General features: G+C 47.1%; 1 protein-coding gene and 1 non-coding gene across 6 annotated transcripts; one reads left to right on the top strand and one right to left on the bottom strand.

The window, feature by feature from the left end:
* Window positions 1–1,224: 1,224 nt before the first annotated feature.
* Window positions 1,225–23,500, bottom strand: Trim26 (tripartite motif-containing 26). Of its 5 annotated transcripts, none has more exons than NM_001286726.1 (10): window positions 23,340–23,477; window positions 23,051–23,158; window positions 9,495–9,967; window positions 9,301–9,396; window positions 7,930–8,160; window positions 6,322–6,339; window positions 4,399–4,421; window positions 3,852–3,967; window positions 3,602–3,634; window positions 1,225–3,223 (listed from the first exon to the last, which is right to left on the bottom strand). In NM_001286726.1, the coding sequence occupies exons 3-10, from the start codon at window positions 9,930–9,932 to the stop codon at window positions 2,541–2,543; spliced, it is 1,638 nt and encodes a 545-aa protein (NP_001273655.1). In that variant the 5' UTR covers window positions 9,933–9,967; window positions 23,051–23,158; window positions 23,340–23,477; the 3' UTR covers window positions 1,225–2,540. The 5 variants fall into 5 exon arrangements, with proteins under 5 accessions (NP_001273655.1, NP_001020770.2, NP_001273656.1 ...); NM_001025599.3 differs by having other exon boundaries at window positions 23,359–23,477; NM_001286727.1 differs by having other exon boundaries at window positions 23,051–23,126; window positions 23,359–23,477.
* Window positions 18,271–18,394, top strand: Gm25973. Its single transcript, XR_003952436.1, has one exon. It is a non-coding gene; the product is annotated as a small nucleolar RNA SNORA51 (small nucleolar RNA).
* Window positions 23,501–25,517: the final 2,017 nt, after the last annotated feature.

Here is a 25,517-nt window from a genome sequence, read left to right as displayed (position 1 = left end):
CACTGTTTAAGACCTCTGAATGATCAGGTGTTAAAGGACTGGTCCGAAGGGTGGAAATGACTAGAAGGTGGAGTCTTTGGGTCTCTAGCATATGCTCTGGAAGGGGACTGTGGGAGCCTGGTTCATTCTGTCTCCTGGCTGATGGTATGTGTGACTGTGCTCTGTCAAGCATACCTGCCAGGATAGGTTACCATGACAGAAGCTAAAAGCATAGAGACCGATGACGATGGACTGCACCTTCAGAACCATGAGCCTACACAAACCTTTTTCTAGGTTGCCCCAGGTATCTTAAAGTTTTTACCCCTCTTAGGTGTGACAGTATAAGCCTTTAAATCCCACCCAGTGAGTCTGAGGCCAGCCATGTTTACATAGTGAGATCTTGTCCAGTCCTTTAATTGTATGTATGTATGTATGTATGTATGTATGTGCTTCATATGTGCTAGTGCAAGGAGTAGGGATACAGGTAAGGCTCCCAAACCCATCTGTAAAACAGAAACAGGCCACTGAGAACTATCATGAGGCAGAGAGCCCCAAGGGAATTCTGAAAATCAGGACCTTAAGGCAGTAGAACAATTCTGACATTCTGAAGGAAACACAATTTTGAAGAATCCCTTAAGTGTATGAGAGATAAACATTTCCAGATACTGAAGGCTTTAAAAATTCAACTTCCAAACTCACCTCAGAAGTTATTAAATGTGTGACAAAACCACAGTTAAGTTAGGAGAGGAGACACGGGGTCCAGAAATAGGACCAGGGCTTGGGATGCCACCCGGGGGAGTGCTTGCCTAGGATGTGAGAAACCCTGGGTTCAGTCTCCAGCACTGTATAAACCAGGCAGAGGCAGGCAGATCTCTGAGTTCGAGGCCAGCCTTGTCTACAGAGTGAGTTCCAGGACACCCAGGGCTACACAGAGAAACCCTGTCTTGAAAAACAAAACATAACAAAACCAAAACCCCAAAACCATAAAAACAAAAAAACAGGCATAGTGGCACCTACCTGAAATCCCAGACCTTAGAAGGTTGAGACAGGAAGCTTAAGGTCATCTACAGCTACGTGAGAGTTAGGCTAGCGGGGCTACAGGCCTCAGAGGGAAAAGATCCAGAACCCCCAGTTTAATGCCAAAAGGGGATTTAAAAGCTGTCTACAGAGAGACCAATCAATGGCTCAGGTTCAAGTTCACTCCAGTAGGCATCAAGATAAAAATAAGAGACAGCACCAGATGACTGTCTTGAAATTTCTGACCACTGAGAAAAATGTGTAGTTTATTTAGTAATAAAGACACAGGAAATGAAGATGATTAACTCTAGAACAAAGAGTGGTGAGGGAGCCACTGTGTAGGTACTAGTGACTCAGGCAGCATGTGATGCATACGAAGTGTTCAGTCTCGAGACGCTGTGGTGACTCCGAGGCCACCAAGATCCAGTGTCTGGGAACAGTCTGTTCAAGAGCCAAGAGGAGCTAACACTTGCACGGGCAGAAGAAATCTGGAATGTTTAAGGATAAAAAGGGGGGCATCATTTTGGCTAAGCAGGGACTCATGTTCAACTATGGGCACCAGCTGGGTCAGCAGGGCGATACTGCAGGCCCTTTCTCCATAGTAAGACCTAGGACAGAGGCTCTCTAGATTCCTCATGGCCCTCTCTCCCCTTCCCCAGTCCATCTCCTAGGAAAGTGAATCTGGACACTCCATAGTGTCAGCAACGAGGTCTTGACCTCCTGGTCAAGAGCAAGATGTTCGGGTTGTTTTAAAAACTTCCTTCACAAGGACTGCTCTGCAGAGGTAATTTATTGATCACAGTCACTATCTGAGTCATAGTACCTAGATGCTTTCTGAAACACAGATGTCCCTGGGGAGTCCTACCTACTCAGGTCTGGGTTTGAGGCTAGAAACTTTGGTACTCACGCTAGGAGATGATTCTACCAGCACTCCAGGACACAAACTTACACGGCCTTGGAAACTTCTGTGGGTCATGACTACATCCATTCTTGCATCTTTGCATATTTAACTCTTGTGGGGTAAGGAAAAGTGATTTAAGACACCAGGAAAGGTAGGCAACAGAGTGGTTTTGGGCACGGGGTACCTCAACTTCGAGGACAGCAAAAACAGCTTCAGATGTGATGGAAAGTCTACCTGTGGGCACTGGCTAACAACTGAACCAGAAAATGCTGCTGCCAAGGCCCTGCTCAACAAAGAACACAGGGACAAGACAAATGGGTGTGTTCAGGAAAGAGGGAGTCATTTGGTCTTCAGAGCAGGAAACCTCAGAGGAAATGAGAAGCTGAGTAAGATATATGGATAGGGTGACAGTGTTGAGAGACTTTGGCCGTGGCAGTGGGGAGATGGGTGGCAATGGATGTGATGTCCCTCTCTCTCCTCCTCCTAGTGCTCTGGCCAGGAACCTTCCTCCATTATAGTTTTGGGATCCCAGAGAAGGGAAGTTTCCATGGGTGTGGGATCCAGGTAATCTTTCTTCATCTCAGAGTCCTGGACTCTCAGAGAAGTAAAGTTTCTGTAGGGTGACCCAGGCGGGTTCTGGAGTTCAGGGTCTCAGCAGAAGGCGTGCTCCTGGCCACTTGAGCCACAGGAAGGGAACCAGGCGCCGGGTGAAGGTGGTCGTGAAGGTATAGATGAGTTCCTGGGACTCTGCATTGGTGAATGTCACAGTGCCACCTTCATAATCCAGGGCGATGCCCACTCTCCGGGGCCGCAGCACCGGGAACAGCTGGGCCTCTGGGCTCGTGTTGGCCCAGATACCTGAGGGGGAGAGCCGAAGGGCCCACACACCATCTTCTGGTCGCAGGGAGAGGTCCCCTTTCCTCTTCACAGAGTCTTTGGCCACTCCCACCATGCAGCTTTCCTGAACTTCTTCTTCTTCTTCCTCTTCCTCCTCTTCCTCTTCCCCCAGTGATTCGTCTTCTTCATCTGTTTCCCAGTCTTCGTATCCGTCCCCATAGCCAACCTCCTCGTCTTCTTCCTCTTCTTCCCCTTCTTCTTCCTCCTCCCCCTCTTCTTCATCCTCTGACCAGCCTTCTCTCTCCAACTCTACTTCCCAGTATACCTTTCCCCATGTGAAGCCCTTGCTGCCCAACACTCCTGGCTCACAGTCAAACTGCTGGGGGAGCAGACAGTCACTCTGGTATTGGCCAGTATAGGTCACACACTTCCAGTCCTCTGAAAGATGTAGGTATCCACTGGCCGACTGTGGGTCCAGGGTGACGCTTACTATTGGACAAGGGAGGAAGTAACAGTGTCAGTGGTGGGCTGGGAAGGAGTGACTAGTCTCCATAGTATCTGCCTCACTGCGCAGTTCTATATATTCCCGAGCACTCTTTATATCATGGTCTCTGTGAACTGTGTCCCTGAGGTACTTGGTACACACAGCATAGATGATCTCTGGCCTCGGGCTGCCACTGCTGTTTGCTCTCATAAGGTCTCATAAGAAGCACCTTATGGTGTGTGACCTGTGACCTCAAAGGCTCAGCAGTACTGCAGACTACACGGGAGACTGATCTGAAATAATGTAAGGGGGTGGGGCCGCCTATGGGCAGTTCCAGTGAGGATTCCACAGGGTAAAATGGGAACAACCTTCTGTTCACGTACCTGTCTTATACTCCAAGTCTCTCAGCAGCTTGCCTATGGAGGAAAAATGAAAACGATAGAAATGACTTGTAGACCCAGAGAACTCATTTCTTACTTGGAACAGGGCTCTACTGGAGATCCCAAGGATAAAAGATACAGAAGCCAGAGCTCCTTGGAAGGCTGAGATGGGAGAATAAGGTGGGGAGAAGCCAGGAAACCTCCCAGTGTGGCCGAGCCTGACCCCCGATCTGGTGCTTTTCCCAATGCTTACCCTGGAACTGCCTCAGGCCTCGCTGCAGAGAAAGAAGTTTATCTGAGAATTCTCCTGCCTTTCTTTTAACCATGTGAGGGATGGCTTTCCCAATCCAGAACTTCTTCCGTGGGTACCTGAAAGAGTGATAGACACAAACACCTGTCACTTGGCTCTTCTTGCTTTTCTGCCAGTGTTCATGACAATTACAAGGCAAGCAGGGAAGGTCTCATTATCCCTAATCAAGGAAAGAAAAACTGGCAAAGGCACTATGTGAACCAGGATATAAGACTGCCAGAAGATTTCACAAGTGAGCGGACTCTCTGCCAAGTCAGGCTTTTACTCTCTTGCTGTGCTCAGGTGAAGGCTGTGAGCCCAGTTGGACTCTGGAGATCGTGTTGGGAGACAACAATATCTAATCATCAAAGATTGACCTCTTTCTTGAAAGCCATGGGATGAAGCAAGGGCTGCTGTGCAGTTGGCACCCTACACTCCTACTACTACGTGGACCATAGCCATACAAGTGGGAGGGAAGAAGAATGATGAAGACGAGCAAGTGAACTCTTACTTGTTGGCGAAGTCCTTGGTGTCCTGCAAGGGAAGAAAACAGAGGCACCAAAGTGAATTAAGTAAAACTGCATCTACACAGTCAGTACCATGCAACAGGCAGGCACACACAGTGTCTACAGTTAGTACCGTATTAATAGGCAGGTACACACAGCCTACACAGTTAGTACCATATTAACAGGCAGGCACACACTGCATCTGTGGTCAAGACTATATAACAGGCAGGCACATACAGTCTACACAGTCAGTACCATATAAGAGGCAGGTACACACTGAGTCTACACAATTAGTACCATGTAACAGACAGGCACACAAAAACAAACAAAGCACTCATGGCTCCCTCCCTTAGAGAACTGACAGTCTAGTGGAACATTAAATAAAATAAAAAACAACGGGCTAGAGAGATGGCTCAGTGGTTAAGAGCACTGGCTGCTCTTCCAGAGGACCTAGGTTTGATTACAGGCATCCACATGGCAGCTCACTACCATCTATCTATAACTCCGGTTCCAGGAAACCCAGTGCCACCTTCTGGCTTCCAAAGGCACCAGCATGCAAGTGGTGTACGGACATACATTCAGGTAGAAACATCCATACATATAAAATAAACAACATAATTAATATAAGGTCAGAAATGACCAGAGGTGACACTTAATGTCCAAGGAAACACTTAAGTTCAGGTTTGAAGAATGAGAAAGCCCTAGCTGGTATAGATGGGTAAGAACTGGGGAAGGGCTTAGAGATGAGTCAGGGCCAGCTTATACCAGGCAGGACAGGGTAACGGTGATTTGTAATCCACACACAGTGGAATAAAAAGCAAGTATTCCCCGTACCCACCCTTACTCCCCACTTTTTAAACATTTGTGTGTGCATATGTGTGGTATAACATAATGTATGTGAAGATCAAAGGGCAACTCCCCCCCCCCTTTTTTTTGTTTTTTCGAGACAGGATTTCTCTGTATAGCCCTGGCTGTCCTGGAACTCACTCTGTAGACCAGGCTGGCCTTGAACTCAGAAATCCGCCTGCCTCTGCCTCCCAAGTGCTGGGATTAAAGGCGTACACCACCATGCCCGGCTTCCCCTTCTTTATACTAAACTACCTAAGCTCTAGTCTGACATGCAACTAGTCAAGAAATCACATTTCCCACATTCCCTACAAGTCTGGTCACGTGACCAAATTACAATGGGATGCAGGAAGGAAAAAACAAACAAACCAACCAACCAACCAACCAACCAACCAAACCCAAGACTTCTCAGTCTTGTTCTTTAAAAAAAAAAAAAATGCTTTCTAGTTCCTTTCTTCTCATTGGCTGACGTTTGAATACAGCGATGAGCCCAACTCAAAGTGCACGGAAGAGAACAATTTTCCCAAGACTAGACAGCCAGCTAGAAACAAGCCAGCTCCTGGATGACCTCGAGATCCTCACCTCTGACCTGCTGCAGAGACAGAAAGGAACTTCTGCTCTGTATGGACTACTAAGCTCTAAGCTGCAACTAGTTGCAACCCAGTCACCCACCGGGCTGCTCCTTGGGGAATGGTGGCAGGAGGCAATAGGAACAGGGAGGAAGGTCATCCTGGAGGTCGCTCGTCGACCTGGGGTATGGAAATGGCAACAAGGAGCACAAGAGAGAACCCGAGCATCCCATGACTGCTTTGCAGCAAGGATCACGGAGAAAAAAACCCCTTGTGCAGAAGGAAGACAGTGGTGCTGTCTACATGAAAGGAAGACAAGTGCCCAGGTCAGAGAGGACGGGCATATCTTGTGAGAGGATTCTTTGGAGAGACTGAAACCTCCACAGTTCTGTGTTGACCGATTTGCTGCTTCTTTTCACTCATTCCACAAACCTTTGCTTAGTGATTCCTTGTGCCAGGCAGGGACTGGTCTAGAAGCTAGAGGTAGCAATAAAAAAGAAGAAAAACCCCTACCTGTGTAGTGCAGACATCCTAGCAGAGGGAAGCAGACAAGAGAGTAAAAAAAAATCAATATGAAAATGATTACTATCACCACAGCATGTTAGTAAGTGATGGGCACTACATTAGTCAGTAGGGTGGAGGGGGTTGGGGCAGAGGGCAGGCTGGCTTCGCAGAGAGGTACAATTTGGAAAACAAGCACAATTGTCAAACCATGGCTGTTAAGGACTATTCCAGAAGCTTCCGGCGCTTTGCTCCAGGGAAACCTGAATACAGACAAAATCTGCTGACGCCAGCATTCTGGGTAGTGGTTTTAAGTGGATCTCTCTCCTCAGCACTCCTCATCATGGCAGCTTCCGAGGCAGAGCTCTCAGGCACAGACAGGGGCCTCTGTATAGTAGCTACTCCCAGGGTTGATCAGGGGACAGACACACTGCTGACAAACCCTAGCACTCTCAGCTGCTCCACTCACAACTCACATGCACATGTGGAAGGGCTGGCTGCTGGGAAAGTCTGATGCGCCCCTTGAAGGGGAAGAAAGAAACGGGGTGAGGGAGAGGAGACAAGTGACCCAGAGGCTGATAAAAAAAAAATCTAGAGAAGAGGCAATGCCTGGAGCTAAGGAGGGAGCCCCTGAGGGACATTGGACAAGAGAGAAAAGTCCAAAGCCTGGGGGGTTAGATACCAGCTTTGAGTTCTAATCTGCCCCAGGGTGCCTCTTACACGTGGCTCACTCTGCTGCAAAGAGAGGCCTCCTGATGATGCAGCCTGTGCTTGGGACTCGCACAGACATCTCTTCTCTCCTGGCTATCACTGTGCCCTGCCACTGGTCTGGAACCCCTAGAGACCTTTGTGTGTCTTCTGATGGCAGAAAGGTTCATTTCTGACGTCAAACCAGGGGGGGGTCAGAGGAAACCAGCATATGACCCTTCTCCTGGTTTATATGGAGGGAAGGTCCGGCCCTCCCCTTTTGGGTAGAATGCTAAGGGTGAAGAGGCTTGTCAGTGGAACGGAACAGCCTGCTCTCGCTTTGTGTCCTGAGGTACCCCCCGGTCACCGTTCTCCAGGTTGATGATGCTCTATGGTCCAGAGGAAACCTCTCATCTATCTATCTTCACTTGCCTCCCATGCACCTTGGATCCTGACAGCCACAGCTCAGCCCATCTCTAGAACCATATAAGGCACCTATCAAATAAGCGGCCTGCCTTAGTCGGGCGTGGGGGTGCACACCTAGAACCCCAGCACTCAGAAGGTTGAGACAGGAATGCCTTTAATCTGAGGACAGATGGGATGGCACAGTAAGCCTGTCTCAAAAACAACAAATATCTGCCTTGTTACCTAGAGGGCTCAATGGAGGTCTCATGCCGAGGAAGGACAGCAACAAAGACCTTCAGTTCTACGGCCCTTTAATCATTTCTAGATGCTTTCTGTAGATGATGATTATTGTTCTAAAGCCATGCCATGTCAATGTCTAAGCTCATGTGGACTCTGGGATAAACAAGGAGGGTAAGACCCACATACCCATATTTTACACAGTTAAACTGAGAGCCTGGGAGGAAGAATTTCTTCAAAGGCCATATAACAGTGGTACCTGTCTCCCACTTGGGCCAAGACGACTCTCACCTGCATCAGCTCTGCAGCTGGCTGTCGTGCCTTGCCCTCCAGCTCGGAGATGACCAGAGTCAACCGGTCAAGCTCACTGACGCCCCGGGTCTTGAACTTCTCCCTGCCCTCGGTGAGGAGCTGCTCCAAGGTGGCCAGCTGGTCTAGCAGGTGCTGCTCCCGCTTCTTTAGAAACTGGTGGCCCTGCTTAAATTCCGCCACAATGTACTGCCTCTGCTCCTGCAGCTTTGTCTGTAAGGTAGGGGACAGGGTGCTTGTCTGTGATACCTCTAGGAACTGTGATTGATACCCGCTCGATCCTCTGGGGACTCTGGCTTGTGAATCCTAGACCTTCGGTAGGAGTTGGCACTGGGATGCTCCTGCTTCACCCTCTTCTCCTTGAGACTTGTCAGAGTCTATTCCCTTCACTGTCCTCAAAGCTGACTCGGCCTGACTGCTCTGTCACTATTCGTTCTAGGTGACCAGTAAGTCTTGGGACAAAGAAAGGGAGCCTGTGTATCCCATTACTAACATAATGTCACCCTTCTCAATGATAATACGAGCACTCAGTCAGCCCCTCTTCAATACCCCCATTACTCTGTGTACCCAAGTGGGACTCCACTCTGCTTCTTTGGTGAGGCTGGAATGTGTGTACTCAGGGAACACATCCTGTCCTGTAAGCTGGAACTGCCTGAGTCCCCAATCCCTCTAGGTAAGTGAGGGTGCCCGTGTACACCAGGATCTAGAGGTACTTTGTGGACCTGAGCTCTCTCTAGCTTTATCTTTCACAACCTGGCTAGACACTGCCAGGCGTGACCCCAGAATCTCTCCACTGCCCATTTTCCCAACACACACACACACACTCCCCCAGAACTGGACTTCCCTTATCAGCCGTCCCTCCTGACCTATCTAATCAAAAGTACACAATGTGCCACCAATCTTCTTTACTTCGAATAGTGGGCCCGAGTCTCACTAGGCAGCCTCAATCAGAGCCTGCTCAGAGCTGCTCAGGCCCCCTTCCTTGTCCTTTTCCTCTTACCCTGAAGCCAGCACCCCCTCCCAAACACCCCCTGCTGCCCTCTACACAGGAAATCACACCTTCCCTCACTTTCAGAGAGCCCAGAGTCAGGTTCCTCAGTCCCCTCACAGAATAGCCACTGCTGCCAGACAACCTGCCTATCAGATGAGAAATCAGACCCAAAGTTTGAGACATATAGCAGGCCCAAAAGGACAGGGCAGGCCAACCTACACCATCTCCTTGGTTAATTAATCCCCAGTTGGCCTAAAGCCAACCTAACAACCATGCTTCCAAAGTACTCCTAGAAACACTTCCCACCTGGCCAGCCCCTCCCTCCAACGCGTGAGCAACGCTCAGCTTGGATTCCCACGTACCAGTGCAGCCAGAATATCAGCTTCTCCCTTGGCTTGAAAGCCCTGGATTTTGTCTCTGTCTCTCCTTAGGGTGTTCAAGTGGTTCAGAATTTTCTCCTAAGGAAAGATAAGCAGCGGAGAGAGATGAGTGTCCTGAGCTGGGGCAGGAGGGACACCAGACAGAACCTTCCCTCGCAGGCCCTGGGAGGACTTACTCTGTGAGGCAGGGCGGCTTTCTCCACCAGGACTGCAGTGTGGGGGCGGTGCTCCCGGGACTCCCTGCACATCACACACAACAGTTTGCCATCATCTTCACAGTAGTAGTGTAGCTTCTCCTGGTGCCGCTCACACAACTTCATGTCCTGTGGCTCGCGGGCGAGCTCTCCTGGCTGTCTGCCATTGTCCACCTTCAGCCGTTCAATGTTCTCCACCAGACTTGCTAGCTGCCACACGGGTCGGATGTTCTCCTTCTTAAAGGGCTTCTTGCAGAGCGGGCAGACAGGCCGGTTCCCCGATATGGGGCGGATATCACTTGTGCAGCTGCGACAGAAGACATGGCCACAGTCGATGGTCACCGGGTCCCTCAGGTAATCCAGGCAGATGGAGCAGGTCACCTCTTCCTCCAGGCTCCTCAAGGGGGCTGACACTGCCATTGCACCCTTAGGTTGGGGGTCTCTGTTCCTTAGACCTGAAATCAAGAGCAGACTCAGCAATAGGAGGAAGAGTGATACCCCTGTGGATTGCTCAAGCTAAGACCACAAGGGACGCCAGGAAGGGAAGATTCCTCTGTGGCTGTCCCGGGCTATGCAGGTATGGCCCTTCTAGGTACACAGCTTAGCTGAGAAAAAGGTGTTCCTATCAATCTTTGCAGCTCTGGCCCTCTTCCTGCCCCTGTGACGACAGAAAGCTCACTTGAGTACTCTGAGTCTCAGCTTATCCATCCATAAAATGGGAGAAAGAGAGAAGCCTACAGGGGCTTCTAAACAGAATTCTTCTAAAAGAGTTCTGTTAGAAACACTAGGCATAGGCCTGGTTCATAGAAAGCAATCCAGGAGAGAACCCAAAGCCCTGGCTCCTCAACCACTGGTTGAGATCCAAGACCTGAAACTGAAAGCAGTATCAAGAATGCAGGGTCCTGCCCCACCTCCTAAGGTACACAATGCCTACACTGGGCAGGGAGGTGGCTGTGCTATGGGCACGGAGGAAGGTAACCATGCAGCATTTTGTAATGCTGGAACAGTAACACTATCACTGACAGTTACCATGGGAGTCCATCAGCGGAGCTTAGTGGACTCTGCTAATGGTGATAGGAAATACATAGACATAAAACTGCAGCCTATATATATATACCACAAGGAAAAGACATACAATGCTGATTCCTTAAAAGATCTGATATGGAAATATATAAAAGTGCTCTGCAGGCGAGGAGTTATACTGCTGAGAATATGAACCAAAAACACCCTTGGTTTAGACATGTGTGACTTTTCAAAAGATGTAATGAACAATAATAATAATAAAAAGCACATATACCAACTTGGAATGAAATTGAACTGGCAAATGAAGAAGTAACAAGTCCCCGGAATGTCGGAAGAAGTGTTGAAGGGTGTCTGATCTAACCTCTTGGTTTGCTCTTAAGGAAAACCCAGTGTTCTCAATTTAACACATTGCTGAGTTTGAAAATAGGAAAGGAAATGAAACTGTGGGGTGCCTGTGGGCCAGAAGCTCTGGCAGAATAGCCTGGAAGTTTAAAAGCCAGGACAGCTTCTTGTTTTTGTTTTCGTGCTGGAGAGAAGCAAGTAGTTCTAAGGGCAGAACTTATAATTTCTTAGGATAGAGCTCAGCTACTATTCCCCTCTCTCATAAAGTACGACGCCTTCACCACAACCCCCCCCCCCCCTGCATTAAACAAGCTCACGCTGGGTCCGGTGGGTCTTTAGATTTAAGTTGAATAAAAGCTCCTATGTACATGTACATATATCAGAGCTAACATTTCAGGGCTTACAGAAGATCCCTGGCTAATACCTGGAGCAGAGTTAGCAGGATTAGAGTCTAAGGCACACCTCCGAGAGCACCTGACCAGTGTTGTTTAGAATCATCAAGATCCTCAGGGATCAAGGCAGTGGGGAGAAAATATAAGCCTTCTGCAACTGCCAACGTAACAATAAAATTGTCATCAACAGACATCAGAGCCATTAGGTGAAAGGTTTGGAGTAGACCCTATAATGCCACAGTGGATTATTTCCTAATGTGCCTGGAGGAAGGAGAGAGCCAGTGTTCACCTTGACCACGTAACCAAGCCAGCCAGTCTGGCACAGGTCTCCCGAGGAGGAACCATGTGAGCTAAGCACCATCACGTGAGACTAGAGAGATGGCCCAGAAGTTAAGAGCACTGCCTGCTCTTCCAGAGAACCCAGGTTCAATATTCCTAGCACCCACACAGCAGCCCACAACTGGCTATAACTCCAGTTCTTCTGGCCTCTTCAGACACGTGACACACAGACAAACGTGCAGGCATTTAAAATAATCCCCCTCATACACACAAAGAAATAAAAAAAATAAAATAAAAACAAACACTATCACCTATGAAGTTTATTTTCCAAAAATGTTTGACTTGATTGAACTTCACAAAAACTTTAGATTTAGCTTTCAGTTTATGGAAAACAGGCAATTAAAAAAAAACCACACACACACTATATTATCACAGAGAATGTGTTAATAGCACCAAGTTAAACCACAGAGCGGGGAAATAATCAGACAGATTCAGAATATGGGGCACCCATAGTCACAGACCAATTGGTCTTTTAAAAACCCCAAGGTAGGGTGAGTGTGATGGCCTTGGGGTCAAGGCATCTGCTGCCAAGCCTGACAACTTGAGTTAGATCACTATAACTCCTGTGGTAGAAGGAGAGAACCAATTTCTGCAAGTTGCACACACACACACACAGAGCACATGAACTCAAGAATAAAACAAAAAAAAAATCACAGTAATAAGTAGGTGCCAAAGATAAAATCTATCCTGATTCTGTTTTTATTTTTCCTTCTTTTTTTTTTTTTCGGTTTTTCGAGACAGTGCTTCTCTGTGTAGCCCTGGCTGTCCTGGAACTCACTTTGTAGACCAGGCTAGCCTCGAACTCAGAACTCCGCCTGCCTCTGCCTCCCGAGTGCTGGGATTAAAGGCGTGTGCCACCACCGCCTGGCTCTGATTCTGTTTTTAAAAGGTAGTTATAACAACATTTCAGAGGCTATCAAGAAAAATATAAATGGAGATAATCTTAATGGCACGTACTGAGACTACATGAAAACCTTCTTTTCAGCAGCAGATGCCACCATAGTTAGATCTTCATAACTACAATTTACATTGAAATGGTTTCAGAAAACTGTACAAAAAGAAAAGTTTGGGGAAACAAAGGTTATGGTTTTCTGATACATTAAAAGGGTCTGTAACCACTCAAGTTGTTGAAACCAGAGTATTTAAAACCTTGTCTAACACTCGTATTGAAATAATGAGTGGGTTTAGAAAAACTAAAGCCAATGTTAACTGTACAGAGTCTTTTGATTCTGGGTCACCGTAACTTGACAGTCACTGCCTGGCTGCAAAGACTCACCTTGAACATGTTATTTTTAAGACTAGAGGTATAAACTCAAAAGCTTGAACAATTCAGGCTCAAAGTTCAGGTTCTAGACTCCAATAATCAGGTGATTTCACACTCGGGATACTCTTCCGAGGAAACTGAGATTTGGTCCTTGTACTGGCTAGTTTTGTGTCAACTTGACACAGCTGGAGTTATCACAGAGAAAGGAGCTTCAGTTGAGAAAATGCCTCCATGAGATCCAACTGTAAGGCATTTTCTCAATTAACGATCAAGGGTTTCAGGTCCCTTGTAGGTGGGACCATCTCTGGGCTGGTAGTCTTGGTTCTATAAGAGAGCAAGCTGATCAAGCCAGGGGAAGCAAGCCAGTAAGTAACATCCCTCCATGGCCTCTGCATCAGCTCCTGCTTCTGACTTGCTTGAGTTCCAGTCCTGACTTCTTTCAGTGATGAACAGCAGTGTGGAAATGTAAGCTGAATAAACCCTTTCCTCCCCAATTTGCTTCTTGGTCATGATGTTTGTGCAGGAATGAAAAAAACCCTGACTAAGACAGTCCTATTAACCATGATGCTGTAGGACACAGAGCCAGGAATCAGTCTAAGTGCCCAAACTTCCGCCCCAGTCATCCCACACTGTAAAATGGGGCTTGAGACCATCTCCTCTGTTCAATACCCTGATGGGCTCATCTATACAGATGGCTTGGTAAACTGAGCAGAGGTGACAAGAGAAAAGGGGAATGTATTCTTCAGCTTTGGTTGAAAGCACTCTAGCCTTCACTACTAAGAGATAACAGGAAGCACTCTTGTTAGACAGCACTCTTTGCTTTTTATGGATGGAAGCAGCTCAAGCTTGCGGAATTAAGAGGAAAAAAGCTGGGTTGAGGGGAAGAGAGGGCAAAGCAGTCCACACCACTTTCCCATACCTACTCCGTCAGGCCCTCCACAAAGCTAGTGTTTTGTTTGATGAGGCAGAGCCAGGACTAAGCAGCTCAAGCTGGCCTTGAATATTCTAACCTCCTGCCTTTGCCTCCTGAGTACTGGGATCACAGGTGTGTACCTCTGCTGAATTCTAAAAGTACTTTCCCAAACCATGATCTCATATTTCTTATCATATATATCTGACCTTGTTCTCTCCGATCATCTCCACAAGTTCCTAAAAAATAAAACCATTATCCTACCCTCTGTTCCTGGCTCAGGCACTGCCATGAACTTATCAGAAGTGAGCAGTCCAGGTCTTGTTATTGGCACTCTAACAGAACCTAGAGTCACCTGAAAGATGGAACCTCAATGGGAGAACTGCCTAAATAAGACATGGGCATCTCCATGAGGCACTGTCTTAATTGTTAGTTGAGGTAGGAGGGCGCTGCCCACCGTGGGCAGTACCATCACTAGGTACGCAGTCTTGGGCTGTGCAGCTGAGTGTAAGTCAGCAGGTGAGCCAGTAAATTATGTTCGTTTAAATTCTTGCATTCCTGTGCTGACATCTCTCAGTGATGGGCTGTGACCTGGAAATATAAGCTGAAATAAGTTTTTCTTTTTCCTCTTCAAGTTCTTTTTGGTCAGCATGTTACAGCAGCAGAAAAGCAAACTAGAGCCTTTTACCACCACTCCCTTTACCCTGAATAGTATTTTGAATAGACAGGAAATGACTGAGTATTAATTATGTTGCGCCTGAAGTCACGCATGGGGGTGGGATGGTGTGTGTGTGTGTGTGTGTGTGTGTGTGTGTGTGTGTGTGTGTGTGGTGGCAGCAGATCTCAGGTCCTCCAGCAGTAATCCAGAAACTAGCTACAATTCCACAGGAGCAGGGAGGCCTGCAGTATCCTGACACTTAGAATTGGGGATACTTTCTATTCTTCACTGAGTCTCCCTTTATCTCCAAACCACCTCTCCCTTAGAAAGCTGAGGCTCTCATAAACACCTAACCTACAACAAACCAGTTGGGGGCAGGGTGACATTGTCATTTCTGGCAACACAGTGGATCCTGGGCGAGATTCTTGGCTGTGAGATTCACTGTTAGCTGCAAATGCTCTGAAATGTTGTCGTGAAGGTCTACACCTCTGAGGCAGACACCTGCACTACTGCCCTCACCGCTGTGTATTCAAGCTCTGCCCCCACACTTCTTAACAGCTACAATTTTTGCTCTAGGTGCTAAATTTTCTCCCCACTCCTGTGGCTTCTTCTGCCCTATATCTAGTACTTTACTTCCTGCTTCCTTAAACTCCTAAAGCCAGAGAGAGATATTCTAGGAGTCAATGAATCCCCAGTTTTGGACTCTAACACCCAGAGAGACAGGTAGGTTTACAGCCTGACCCTCAGGGCTCTTTCAGTTACCCCCGCATCTCCTCAAACATGCCCCTGGGCCTCCCAACAGGAGTTCATTCTTCTGCCATCCCAGAATACTTAGCTTAAGGCTCCATGTCCCATGAGACCACTACCTAATTGTTCATAAGGTGCAGATAAAGGCCTATTTCTCAATCTAAAATTAGTAAATTCTTCCAGAACAGCCAGTAATCACTAGCAAACTTAGAGAGAGTCTTCTAACAAATTTTCAGGGCAAAAAGCAAGTGATCTAGCTATATAAAATGGCTACACTCTTGCTTGCTACCAAAGATTGCATTCCCCAATATTGTAGCCCTAGTTATGGCTATGGCTGAGTATGGCTGTCTTGGGAATACTGGTGACTGTAGTCCCACCGCCCAAGCACTTTGGATTCTAGCCAAGTGTGGTGGCACACATCTATAACCCCAGCACTTGGGAGGCTTAGGCAAGAGGGCTGGCACACACTCAAGGTTAACTTGGGGTTAAACTGCAAGACCCAAAACTGTCTCAAAACAGTAACAAAAAAATGACTCCCTGCCCTCCCACTGTTCTCCCATGGCCTTGTACTGTTTTCTCTGGCCCAGCTCAACCAGATAAAGAACTCTGAATTTCATCCCAACAGACCTGGGAAACCATTGAGAGTTTAAGCATGATTTACTGAGCACCTACTATGTTTCAGGTTAAGTGAGGTTAAATGGGGGAACAAAAGAACATTCCTTGAAATTTGACACTGACACAAGTCTAGTGACTGCAGCAATCAGATTTAGCATCAGGAACTATTAAGCCTGGAAGGGCTTCTCCTCTTGAACTTTTCTCCTCTGCTGGCACTGCTCCAGTTACTACAGCCATCTTCCTTTTTGTTCCTCACACATTCCCAGCCTAGTATAAGTGCCAATGTGGTTACTGGTTAAGACTCCAGAAATGGCTTTCTGGCACCCCAGGAATAAAGTCAAGACTTTTCCCCTTCCCCACCCCCAAGGGCCTCCAGCTGTTAACCACAGCCTAGTCCTATCTCCCAGCTCATTTCCTGCCACTCCTACCTTCAACTCTGCCTCTAACCAAACCCTGCTCATTATCATTCCTCTGCATTACAACCCCTTTCCTTGTTGGAGTTCTCAGCTGAACACCATCCCTTCTGGCAACTCCTGACCACAGGAGAGCAGACTGTGTGTCTCCATCATCCAGTCCTAGTATACAGGTTCATTCCGTGTAAGTTCAGGAACTAGGTGAGGAGACAGCTGTGGAGGAATTTAGTTATTATAATGGCGATGATTTCTCTCTTCCTTTTCTTTAGTTTTAGACCTAGGTATGCATCCATAAACAATGGGTAGAACCCCCACCACCTGCACTCCCTGTTTTTTTTTCATTTCGAAGCATGGGATCATAATATGAAATCCCCTCCCCTCTTTTTAGACTAACATGGCAGTGAGTTTCACTCATGTGACTGTGCTTGTTTTGCTCATGTCACTGCTGTTCCTACTCTGATGGCCCTGTGGGTTAAGTTTGGACATTACGAACACTGCCCTGTGGCCCTGCACGTACACATACAGGCACGTGAACTCTTGCTTTTACTAGAATGAGCCGAGCTGTCTCCAAAGCAGCCGTGGTAATGCAGTCCCACCAACCAGCTCCACAGACTCACCAACACCTGATTCCTCCAGCTTTACAAACTCAGACAAGCTGGTGAATAGAACACAGAATCTCAGCATGTGTGCATAACACGAGAAGAGACAAAGTGACAGCAGGAGAGAGAACCAGTCACAGAGCAAGGCAGTCAAACATGGGAAAGATAACTGTGCTTTTTGATCCGCTAGCAAATGGCTTAAGTTTGCCCACTGGTGATTTAAGGAGCCTAGGACTTCATTTAACTTTCTCTGGTTTCTGGGGAGCCCATGCGTGCGGTGGAGCTCTCCCTCAGTTCCAAGGTGAAGCAAAAGTATCCATCTTAGGTATATTAATAACCCATGCCCTTTGGTTAAAGGAAAAACACAGGTCCATCACAACCAGTCACAACCAGTCGCAAGGAGACCTAGCTGGGAAAGGGGAGAAATTCTTGTGGATCCTTGGGAACTTTCAAGAGGTGACATCATTTGTTTTGTAGCTCCTGGAGCAATCATCCCGGTGAACAGACGGTTAATCTCCTGAGGCCTAAGCGTAAGCCAATCAGGAGAGGGGGAGAAGCATTATTTTGTCAGCACTTTTTCAAATCTTGTGCCCAAAGCTAGCCCTACCTTAAACCTGTCAGTTCCATGAGCCAATAAACTAACTTTCTGCCCCATCAGCTTGGTTGGGATTTGTCTGTCAACTGTTTTTTTTTTTTTTTTTTAAGGGGAGGGGGACCTGACTGACACCAAGATGAAGTTACTGGGCTGAAATACACAATTTACAGAAAACAAAACAAAACAAAACACCATCAGTCAACTGACTGAAACAGGTCTTGCAACACAGGCAGACAGAGGACAACCTCCAGACACAGTAGACTTTTAGCCTGTTCTGGGACATCACAACTCCTGTGGCTCCTAGCATTCTGAGTAGGGAAACAGAGCCTCATCTTCTACCTCCCTCTGCAGTCGATCAAAGCCCGCACCTAGAGAGCCACCTGGATTTTCACACAGCCTCGGCTACCCTGTTGTTCAGCACGAGGCTAGAGTCCCGACTTTCCGGAGCTTCTGTATTATCATGAAGAAATAAAGGTGTGGGTTACAGAGCTGTTCACAACACCGAAAGTAACGTTTAGCGGACATACCAGCATATTTAATGGGCGGTATAGAGCCATTGCTATTATTAACAGCAGCCAAAGCAGAATAAAGATGGCTGAAATTGTTGAAGCATTAGTGTGGGTGGAGGTGTGGGTGGTGTTTTGACAAACTGGCTATCAGGTAGGAAAGGACCAGATCATCAGATGTAGTGGGGATTTGTTGAAGAATGAGGTATCATGTATTCCAGGCTAGCCTCACACTTGGTATGTAGTCAAAGCTGACTCAGACTCCTAGTCTTCTTTCTCTACCTCTTGAGTGAGGGGATTCCAAGTGGGCGTCAGCATACCCAGCTAAACCAGTGTTTCCAAAATCATGAACAGTGGCTTCCTCATGCTTAACAACAGGTTGTATTCTGTCTGTCAGAAAATGGAGGCAGAGTAAACCTACCCCATGTACATCTCAGCCCAGGCTACGGTACCAGGTATGTCACGTGAAAGGGGTGTGGGGATCACAACAGAAGGTATGGTACAGTAGCACACAACTTTAATCCCAGCACTGGGCAGGGGTGGGGGTAGGGGGTCAGGGGCAGAGGCAGGTGGATGTCTGAGTTCTAGGTCAGCTTGGTCTATTTAAGTGTTGTAGCTTACACCGGTTGAGTGAGGCAGTCTGTCTAAAAAATAAGTAAATATCCACAAATGGAGCCAGGGAACTCAATACCCATCCATGAGGTGAGGAAATTCTGACTATTCATATAGTGGATGGAGGCATCTCAGCAAGCTAATAGGGAATTTCTACTTTTCATCAAAGTTGAGACACCTATGACATTCTATCTTTAGCATCTCTGATATGTAATCAGTGACATGTATCATTTAACTGGCAAAATATTCTGTGTGGAACATAAACTAAGGATATATAAAGCAATTGAAGCATTACATATATGATGAGGGGTGGTGTATTAGGCTTCTCTAGAGTGTCACAGAACACATACACACACACACAGACACAAACACACACAAAGGATTTACTGAAATGATTTACAGGCCATAGTTTAACTAGTCCAACAATGGCTAGCTGTGAATGGAAAGTCCAAGGATCTCAGAGTTGCTCAATCCCACAAGGTTGGATGTCCTTATATAAACTTCCAGCGGAAGGTATGGCCCACATTAAAAGTACGTTTTCCTGCCTCAAGATCCAAATGAAAGGTCTGTGTCTTCCAGACTTAAAACCTGGATCAAAGTTGTGTGCCTTCCTATCTCAAAGGTATGCACTACAAGTAGATTAACCTTCTTCAAATCAGACAGAAAAATCTGTCACAGGTGTGCCCTCCATTTCTGGATGGTTGTTCATTCCAGATTCAGTCAGGTTGCCAAGCAAGAATAGTCACCACAGGTGGCCTTTCTCCTACAGAGTTCTGAAGGGATCACATTTCTGAAGTGGGTCTCACTGGGCTATTTTCTTGCTTCAAAACACACAAGGCTGGGCATCCAGCCCCAAATCCTGAGTACTCCATAGTAAGAATTTAGGGAGAGAGGCCCTTCATGTGACATACTCCTCCCCTTGTTCTTGTACACTCTGTTCTCTCAGACACAGCTTGGCCTTGGATAAAACTGCCCCCCCATCTCTGCTCCTTCCCAGTTAGTTCTGTCTTTCCATGATAACACTCTCACACTGCTTTATAACTGCCTTTATTTTCTGGTTTGGTGGATGGGTATTCTCAGAATGCTAAAACAAGAGTCAGACCTCAGTGATCTTTTTTATCTCCAGCAGTTGGCCCAAATCACGGAATCGCGACTATAAAATACCACTCCCGGATTCGGAGCCCTGATGGCTTCTCTGCCCCCAATTTTCACAGCACCCTCAGATCCCAGCTTCATAAACCGCCTAAGTGGCAGGATCTGGGCATTAGACATTTTTTTCTGCCACACCCACACAGATTTCCTTCCCTCACCCACTCGGGGAAGGTCAGTATTCTAATAGCCCATTTCCATCAATCTGGCCATTTTTTTTTTTTTTTTTTTTTTTTTTGGTGTTTTCGAGGCAGGGTTTCTCTGTGTAGCCCTGGCTGTCCTGGAACTCACTTTGTAGACCAGGCTGGCCTCAACTCAGAAATCCGCCTGCCTCTGCCTCCCGAGTGCTGGGATTAAAGGCATGTGCCACCACACCCCTGGCTCTCCTATCCCATTTTAAATGCCAATCTTAAGCTAAGCCTTTGTTTGCTACAAATGTCTCCCCGTGTATTTTCCATTGTGATCCTGGGAGCTGGATTTCCCCCCCCCCCCATCCCCCTCGCAGAAGCATTCACTTAAAAGGTTTTACCTGAGGTTTTCGGAGTTCTGCAGTAACAGATGCAGTCTCAGTCCTGCTTGTGATTCTCTTGTAGCAACTAACAAGTCATTCCCCACCTTTGTACTTCAGTTTCCTTACCAATCCCCCTGCATCTTCTTTCTCCTCTCTGAGACAGGGTCTCACTATGCGACTATGGCTGGCTTGCTACTCTCTATGTATATCAAAGGGGCCTCAAACTCACAAACATCTGCCTGCCTCTGCCTTTCAGGTGCTGAGAGTATAGGCAATCACCACTTCGTCTGGCAAGACCCTTTCCTTTCCTCTTCCTCCCCCCCTCCTTCTCAAGTCTTTAGATTTATTTTGTGGGTGCAGGTGTTTTCTCACCACATGCATGCAGTGCCTGCAGAGTTCAGAGGAGGGTGTTAGATATCCTGGACCTGGAGTTATATATAGATGGTTACGAGCCATGTGGGTACTGAAAACTGAACCTAGGTCTTCTCAAAGAACAAGAAATCCTGTTAACCATGGAGCCAACTCCCCAGACCCAGATTTTCTTATCTCTTAGCAAAGGAAATTGTTTGGCCAAGTTGTCTGAAGTTTGGAAGGTCACGTATACACGAGTGTTTACTCAAAAGGCATCATTAAAAGAGGAGAGACATGGAGGCAATCAGCTTTCAATACTCAAAGCTGCACTGATTTCAGCAGCAACAACAACAACAACAACAAAAGCACTATTGGACTGTAATCCAATCTTGCAAGTATCAATACCTGCAAGTCCATACTGATATAAAGAGATGAACAAATTAATGAAGTGGACACATTTCCCACAGGGAATAATTTAAAATCCGTAACTCCCTAATTCCTTAGATGAACAAAGTGACTTCCTTCCCAGTAATACTGTATGCAAAGGGAAAAAACTGCAATGCAAAACTTGACAATGTAGAAAACCAGCAAACACTCAGCTGGGTGAGGAGGGCTGCACCTAAATCTTGACATGAAATCCTTACTAAGCTGTGCTGAATATGGCAACTTAACTGTATTCTTTAACACACAAACCCAATCTTAAGAGTGGCTCTCAGAGTATGAACTACCAACCAAAGAACATACACACGGGCTGGACCTAGGCCTCCTCCCTCATATGTAGCAGCAGATGTGCAGCTTCATGTGGGTCCTAATCAACTGGAGCTGGGGCTATCCCAAAAGCCCACGTGTAGGATCTGTTCTAGCTAGGCTGCCTTGCCGGCCTCAGTGAAAGAGGAAGCACCCGGCCTCTCAGAGACTTAAAATGTTGGGGGTTGGAGGGGACACCCAGAGTCATCGCCTACCCCAGAGGAGAAGGGAAGGAGGGATAGGGGAAGGACTGTGGGAGGGGGTGACCTGGAAGGGGGCAGTGAACAGGATGTAAAGTGAATAAGAAAAATAAATAAAAAAAAATAGTAAGATATACCATACAAACACACATCCAAGTGTTTATATCAGAATATGCTTCAAAAGTCCACGTGAAAAAGGCTTGTTCTGCTGGGCGTGGTGGCGCACGCCTTTAATCCCAGCACTCAGGAGGCAGAGGCAGGCGGATTTCTGAGTTCGAGGCCAGCCTGGTCTACAGAGGCTTGTTCCTTGCATCAGCACTACTGAAAACCAATTCAGACCTTACGAGGTGTACCACTTTAGGACACTGAGATAGCATCATAGAAGGGGGCTGTGGCATGCTGATGTATCTCTTTCTCCTCTCTTCCTGCCTATTACATGAGTGGTTTTGTTCTTCTGCGCACTGCTCTCTCTGTGCCTGCTGCCTCATGGTAGGCCCAGATCAACAGGTACCAATGGGTCATATGCTGCAACTTCTAAGCCTGTGAACCAAAATCAACCTTTCTCCTCGTGTGTTCATTATCTGAGGTATCCATTACATAAGTGTCTCTGAAAACTCTGAAACCAAATCTAAAAACCAATGCAGTGCAGCAACCTGGGTGAGAATATGGAGGGATAAGGTGAAAAGGAAAAGGTGAATAAATATAGTGTGTGGACTTTGGCCAATAATAATGTGTTATTTGTCAATGAAAGGAAATCAGTTGGGAGTTATAGACACTTCACACACTGTTTTCTCAATTTTTTCTGTAAATGTACAACTGTTCTAAAAAAAATTAAGTGTATTCAAAAGTGTGGGCAGATGCCTGTAATCTCTGTAATCGAAGCACTCGAGGCAGGAGGCTAACCTGGGCTGCCATGGTCAGTTTCAGACCATTTTGGATACATGGAGACACCCTGTCGTTGTCATCACCATCGTCATCATTATCAAATTTAAAAGTTGCAGTTTTAAAGGCATTAATGAAAGCTTTCTTTTAGAAAAATATGGGTTTGTTTGTTTGTTTGTTTTAACTTGGGAGGAATACTCTAGGCATCATGAATCCATCTCACTAACAAGGGGTTCAGGCATGCATGAACGAGCGCATGTCATTCTTCCCTTCTTTGAAACACACACAAATGGTTGTGTTGTCAAAATCTGGAATGTACGGGGAATTGTTAAGTGTCTCCTCCTATTCACTTCCCAAAGTTAAATTCATACATTTCTTTTCTTTTCTTTTTTTTTTTTTTGGGTGGGGGTGGGGGTGGGGGTCAAGACAGGGGCTCTCTTTGTAGCCCTGGTTATCCTAGAATTCATTTAGTCTGTAAACCAGACTGGCCTCTAACTCCCAAGCACTGGGTGTAAAGGCGTGCACCAGTCCACAGCCAGGTTTATACTTTCTTTTCCTAAGCTAATTAGGTAGTAAAATCATCAGTGATAACGAACGCACAGCTCTTGGTACAACTAGCTAAACCAGTTTACTCTGAGGATAAATAAATAAAAAAAAAATAAACAGATACATAAATATAAGACCTGCTTCTGGTCATGCAGGGCTCCAAGCCACCAGGTGGAACGTCATCCGGGTCCCGCTCACTTCTGGCTCTGGGGACTGGAAGAGACTGAAGTAAGTCTGGGTTGGACCTGAGGAGGAAGGAACACGGCGAGCTCAGGGCGAAAGGCCCAAAGGCGAGCCGGGGACGCGGCGCTCACGCGAGCTCGCCGTCCCGCGCGCCCGGGCCTGGTTAGCCCTGCCCAGGGCCCGCGGCCGCCTTCGCTGTCCCCACCCGGGTCGCACGGCGGCCGCTCCTCCGCGTCTCCTCACCAGTGCAAACCGCACTCACCCGCGCCGCTCTCCGGGCCGGGTCACTCCTCTCCCTGGAGCTGCTCCGCGGGGTAGGTCCTGAGCAAGCAGCCGGCACCACAGTCTCCCCGCCCAGCAGTCTCCGGGAGCTCCGGGCCCTCCGCCGAGATTTCTCTGGGACCAGCCCTGGGATTGGCTCTTGCCAAACTCCATCCTCCAATGGGAACTTCAGGATTCTTGACGTCACTGATCACTGGGCAAATCCCCAGGCAGCGGCCAAAGAGGTGAAGCGGCCGGGCCCGAGAAAAGGAAAGTGAAATCGGAAGCGGCCAGTGCGTCACGGTTGTCTTCCAGCTGCTGAGGTCGCGCGAGGCCTCGTGTAGGTTAGGGTGCTGAAGCCCCCATAGCTTTCGAGACCCCATTTCTGATTCCCTGCGGTTAGGGGTGGGCTGGGGTGTCTGCAAGGGCTGGGTTTTAGATGGGGTTTCCTCCTCAGGGCCTGCCTCTAACTAAGATCAGACCAGTCTATCAAGTTTTTCCAAGATCCATCACAAATATCATTTTCGAAGCTCCTGGCTAGGATGAACCATTTTTGACAACTAGCCTTCCTTACACAAGGCAGGTGCTGTTCCTGCTGTACAGAACAAAGTAAACACACATACACATTCCACACTCCACCCCACACCACAGTGATAGTTCAGTGGGTAAAGATGCTTGCCACCAAATCAGATGACTGGCTTTCAAATCCCATATCCCCCACATGATGGGACATGAGAACATCTATTCTGGTTGTCCTCTAAGCTCCACAAGCACATGCACTCTCCACCTACGCTAAATAAATAAATGCAAAACATTTAAAGATCCTGGCGCTAGGGAAACCGAGGCATTAGAGTTCAATACCAGCCTGGGCTACGAAGGGGGAATTTGTTGAAAACTGAGAAAAACTACAGAACCTGCAATATCTGGTACTGAGGCCCTCTACAGGAGCTTTGAGAGCCTCCTGCAGCTCCACAGCCAAGGACTCGACCACGCCCACTAGCCTGAAAGCCCTTTTTGCACACAGCTTTCTGCTCTGCAGGAAATCCACAGTTCCTGCTACTTCCAAAGAAGTAGTCCGAGCTGCAGGAGGGCTCCGAGTCCTAAGTCCTAACATTTCACCAACATATGGGGAGTGCTTTTGAGTTTCCTGTGAGCTGTTGTAGGGGGTGGAGCGGAGTTCTGGATGCCTGTGCTCTGGACTTTGATCTCAGCACACCCTAAAATCACTAGATACCTGCTCTTTCAGTTGATATTGGGGGTGGGAGCTTTGTTTTGTTTTGTTTAGAGACAGAGTCTCACTATGTAGCTCTGGCTGTCCTGGAACTCGCTCTGTAGACCAGGCTGCCCATATTCAGTACCGGTTCTTCCCACTCTGCCTGCGTTTCCCTTATATCTACAATAAAAATCTTCTCCATACTTAAGGAATAGTCACAGGGAGTACCTCAACGATGGTCAGAGCCAAGGAATGCTGCCAAAAAAAAAAAAAATCATATTACACAACAGAGCTCATGAAAAAGATTTATTGGAAGTGGAGTGAGAAGCAGGGCAGGCTGTGATGGTGCAGGCTTTATAATATGGGGTATGGAACATGCATATAGTGAAAATGCAGGACAGTGGCGAAAGTGAAAAAAAAGCCAGGTCCCATTGGTCTTTAGTAATGATGAGGATTGAAGGGCAGGGGATAGGGGAGCTTGGTTTTGGAAATGTGGGTGACTCTCGGTTGACTAACACTTGTTTTTTCATTCACTGTCTAAATGGGTAACCCACCATACATTAATCTATTTTGATTTATTTATGCATGTCTCATACACTGATAGTGGGTTTTTTTTTTGTTGTTGTTTTTTGTTTTTGGGTTTTTTGTTGTTGTTTTTTGTTTTTTTGTTTTTTTGGTTTTTTTTTTTAGATGTGGGTGTGGAGAGATGGCTCAGAAGTTAAGGGCAATTATTCTCGTAGAAAACCTGGATTCCACGCCCAGCAACCATAAGACAATTCACAACTGCCTTTAATTTCAGATCCAGGGGATTCTAGACTCTGATCTCTTTGGGCACCAGGCATACAGACAGGTCAGGCCCATACACGCATGCGGGTGAACTACTCACATATAAAATAAACAAATAAGCCAGCCATGGTGGCACACTGTTGCAGGATGTTTGATCACAC

Source organism: Mus musculus, chromosome 17 (assembly GCF_000001635.26).
Source record: "Mus musculus strain C57BL/6J chromosome 17, GRCm38.p6 C57BL/6J".
NCBI lineage: Eukaryota > Metazoa > Chordata > Mammalia > Rodentia > Muridae > Mus > Mus musculus.
Note: the sequence above shows the minus strand (reverse complement) of the source record. Positions and strands in the feature narration are given on the sequence as shown.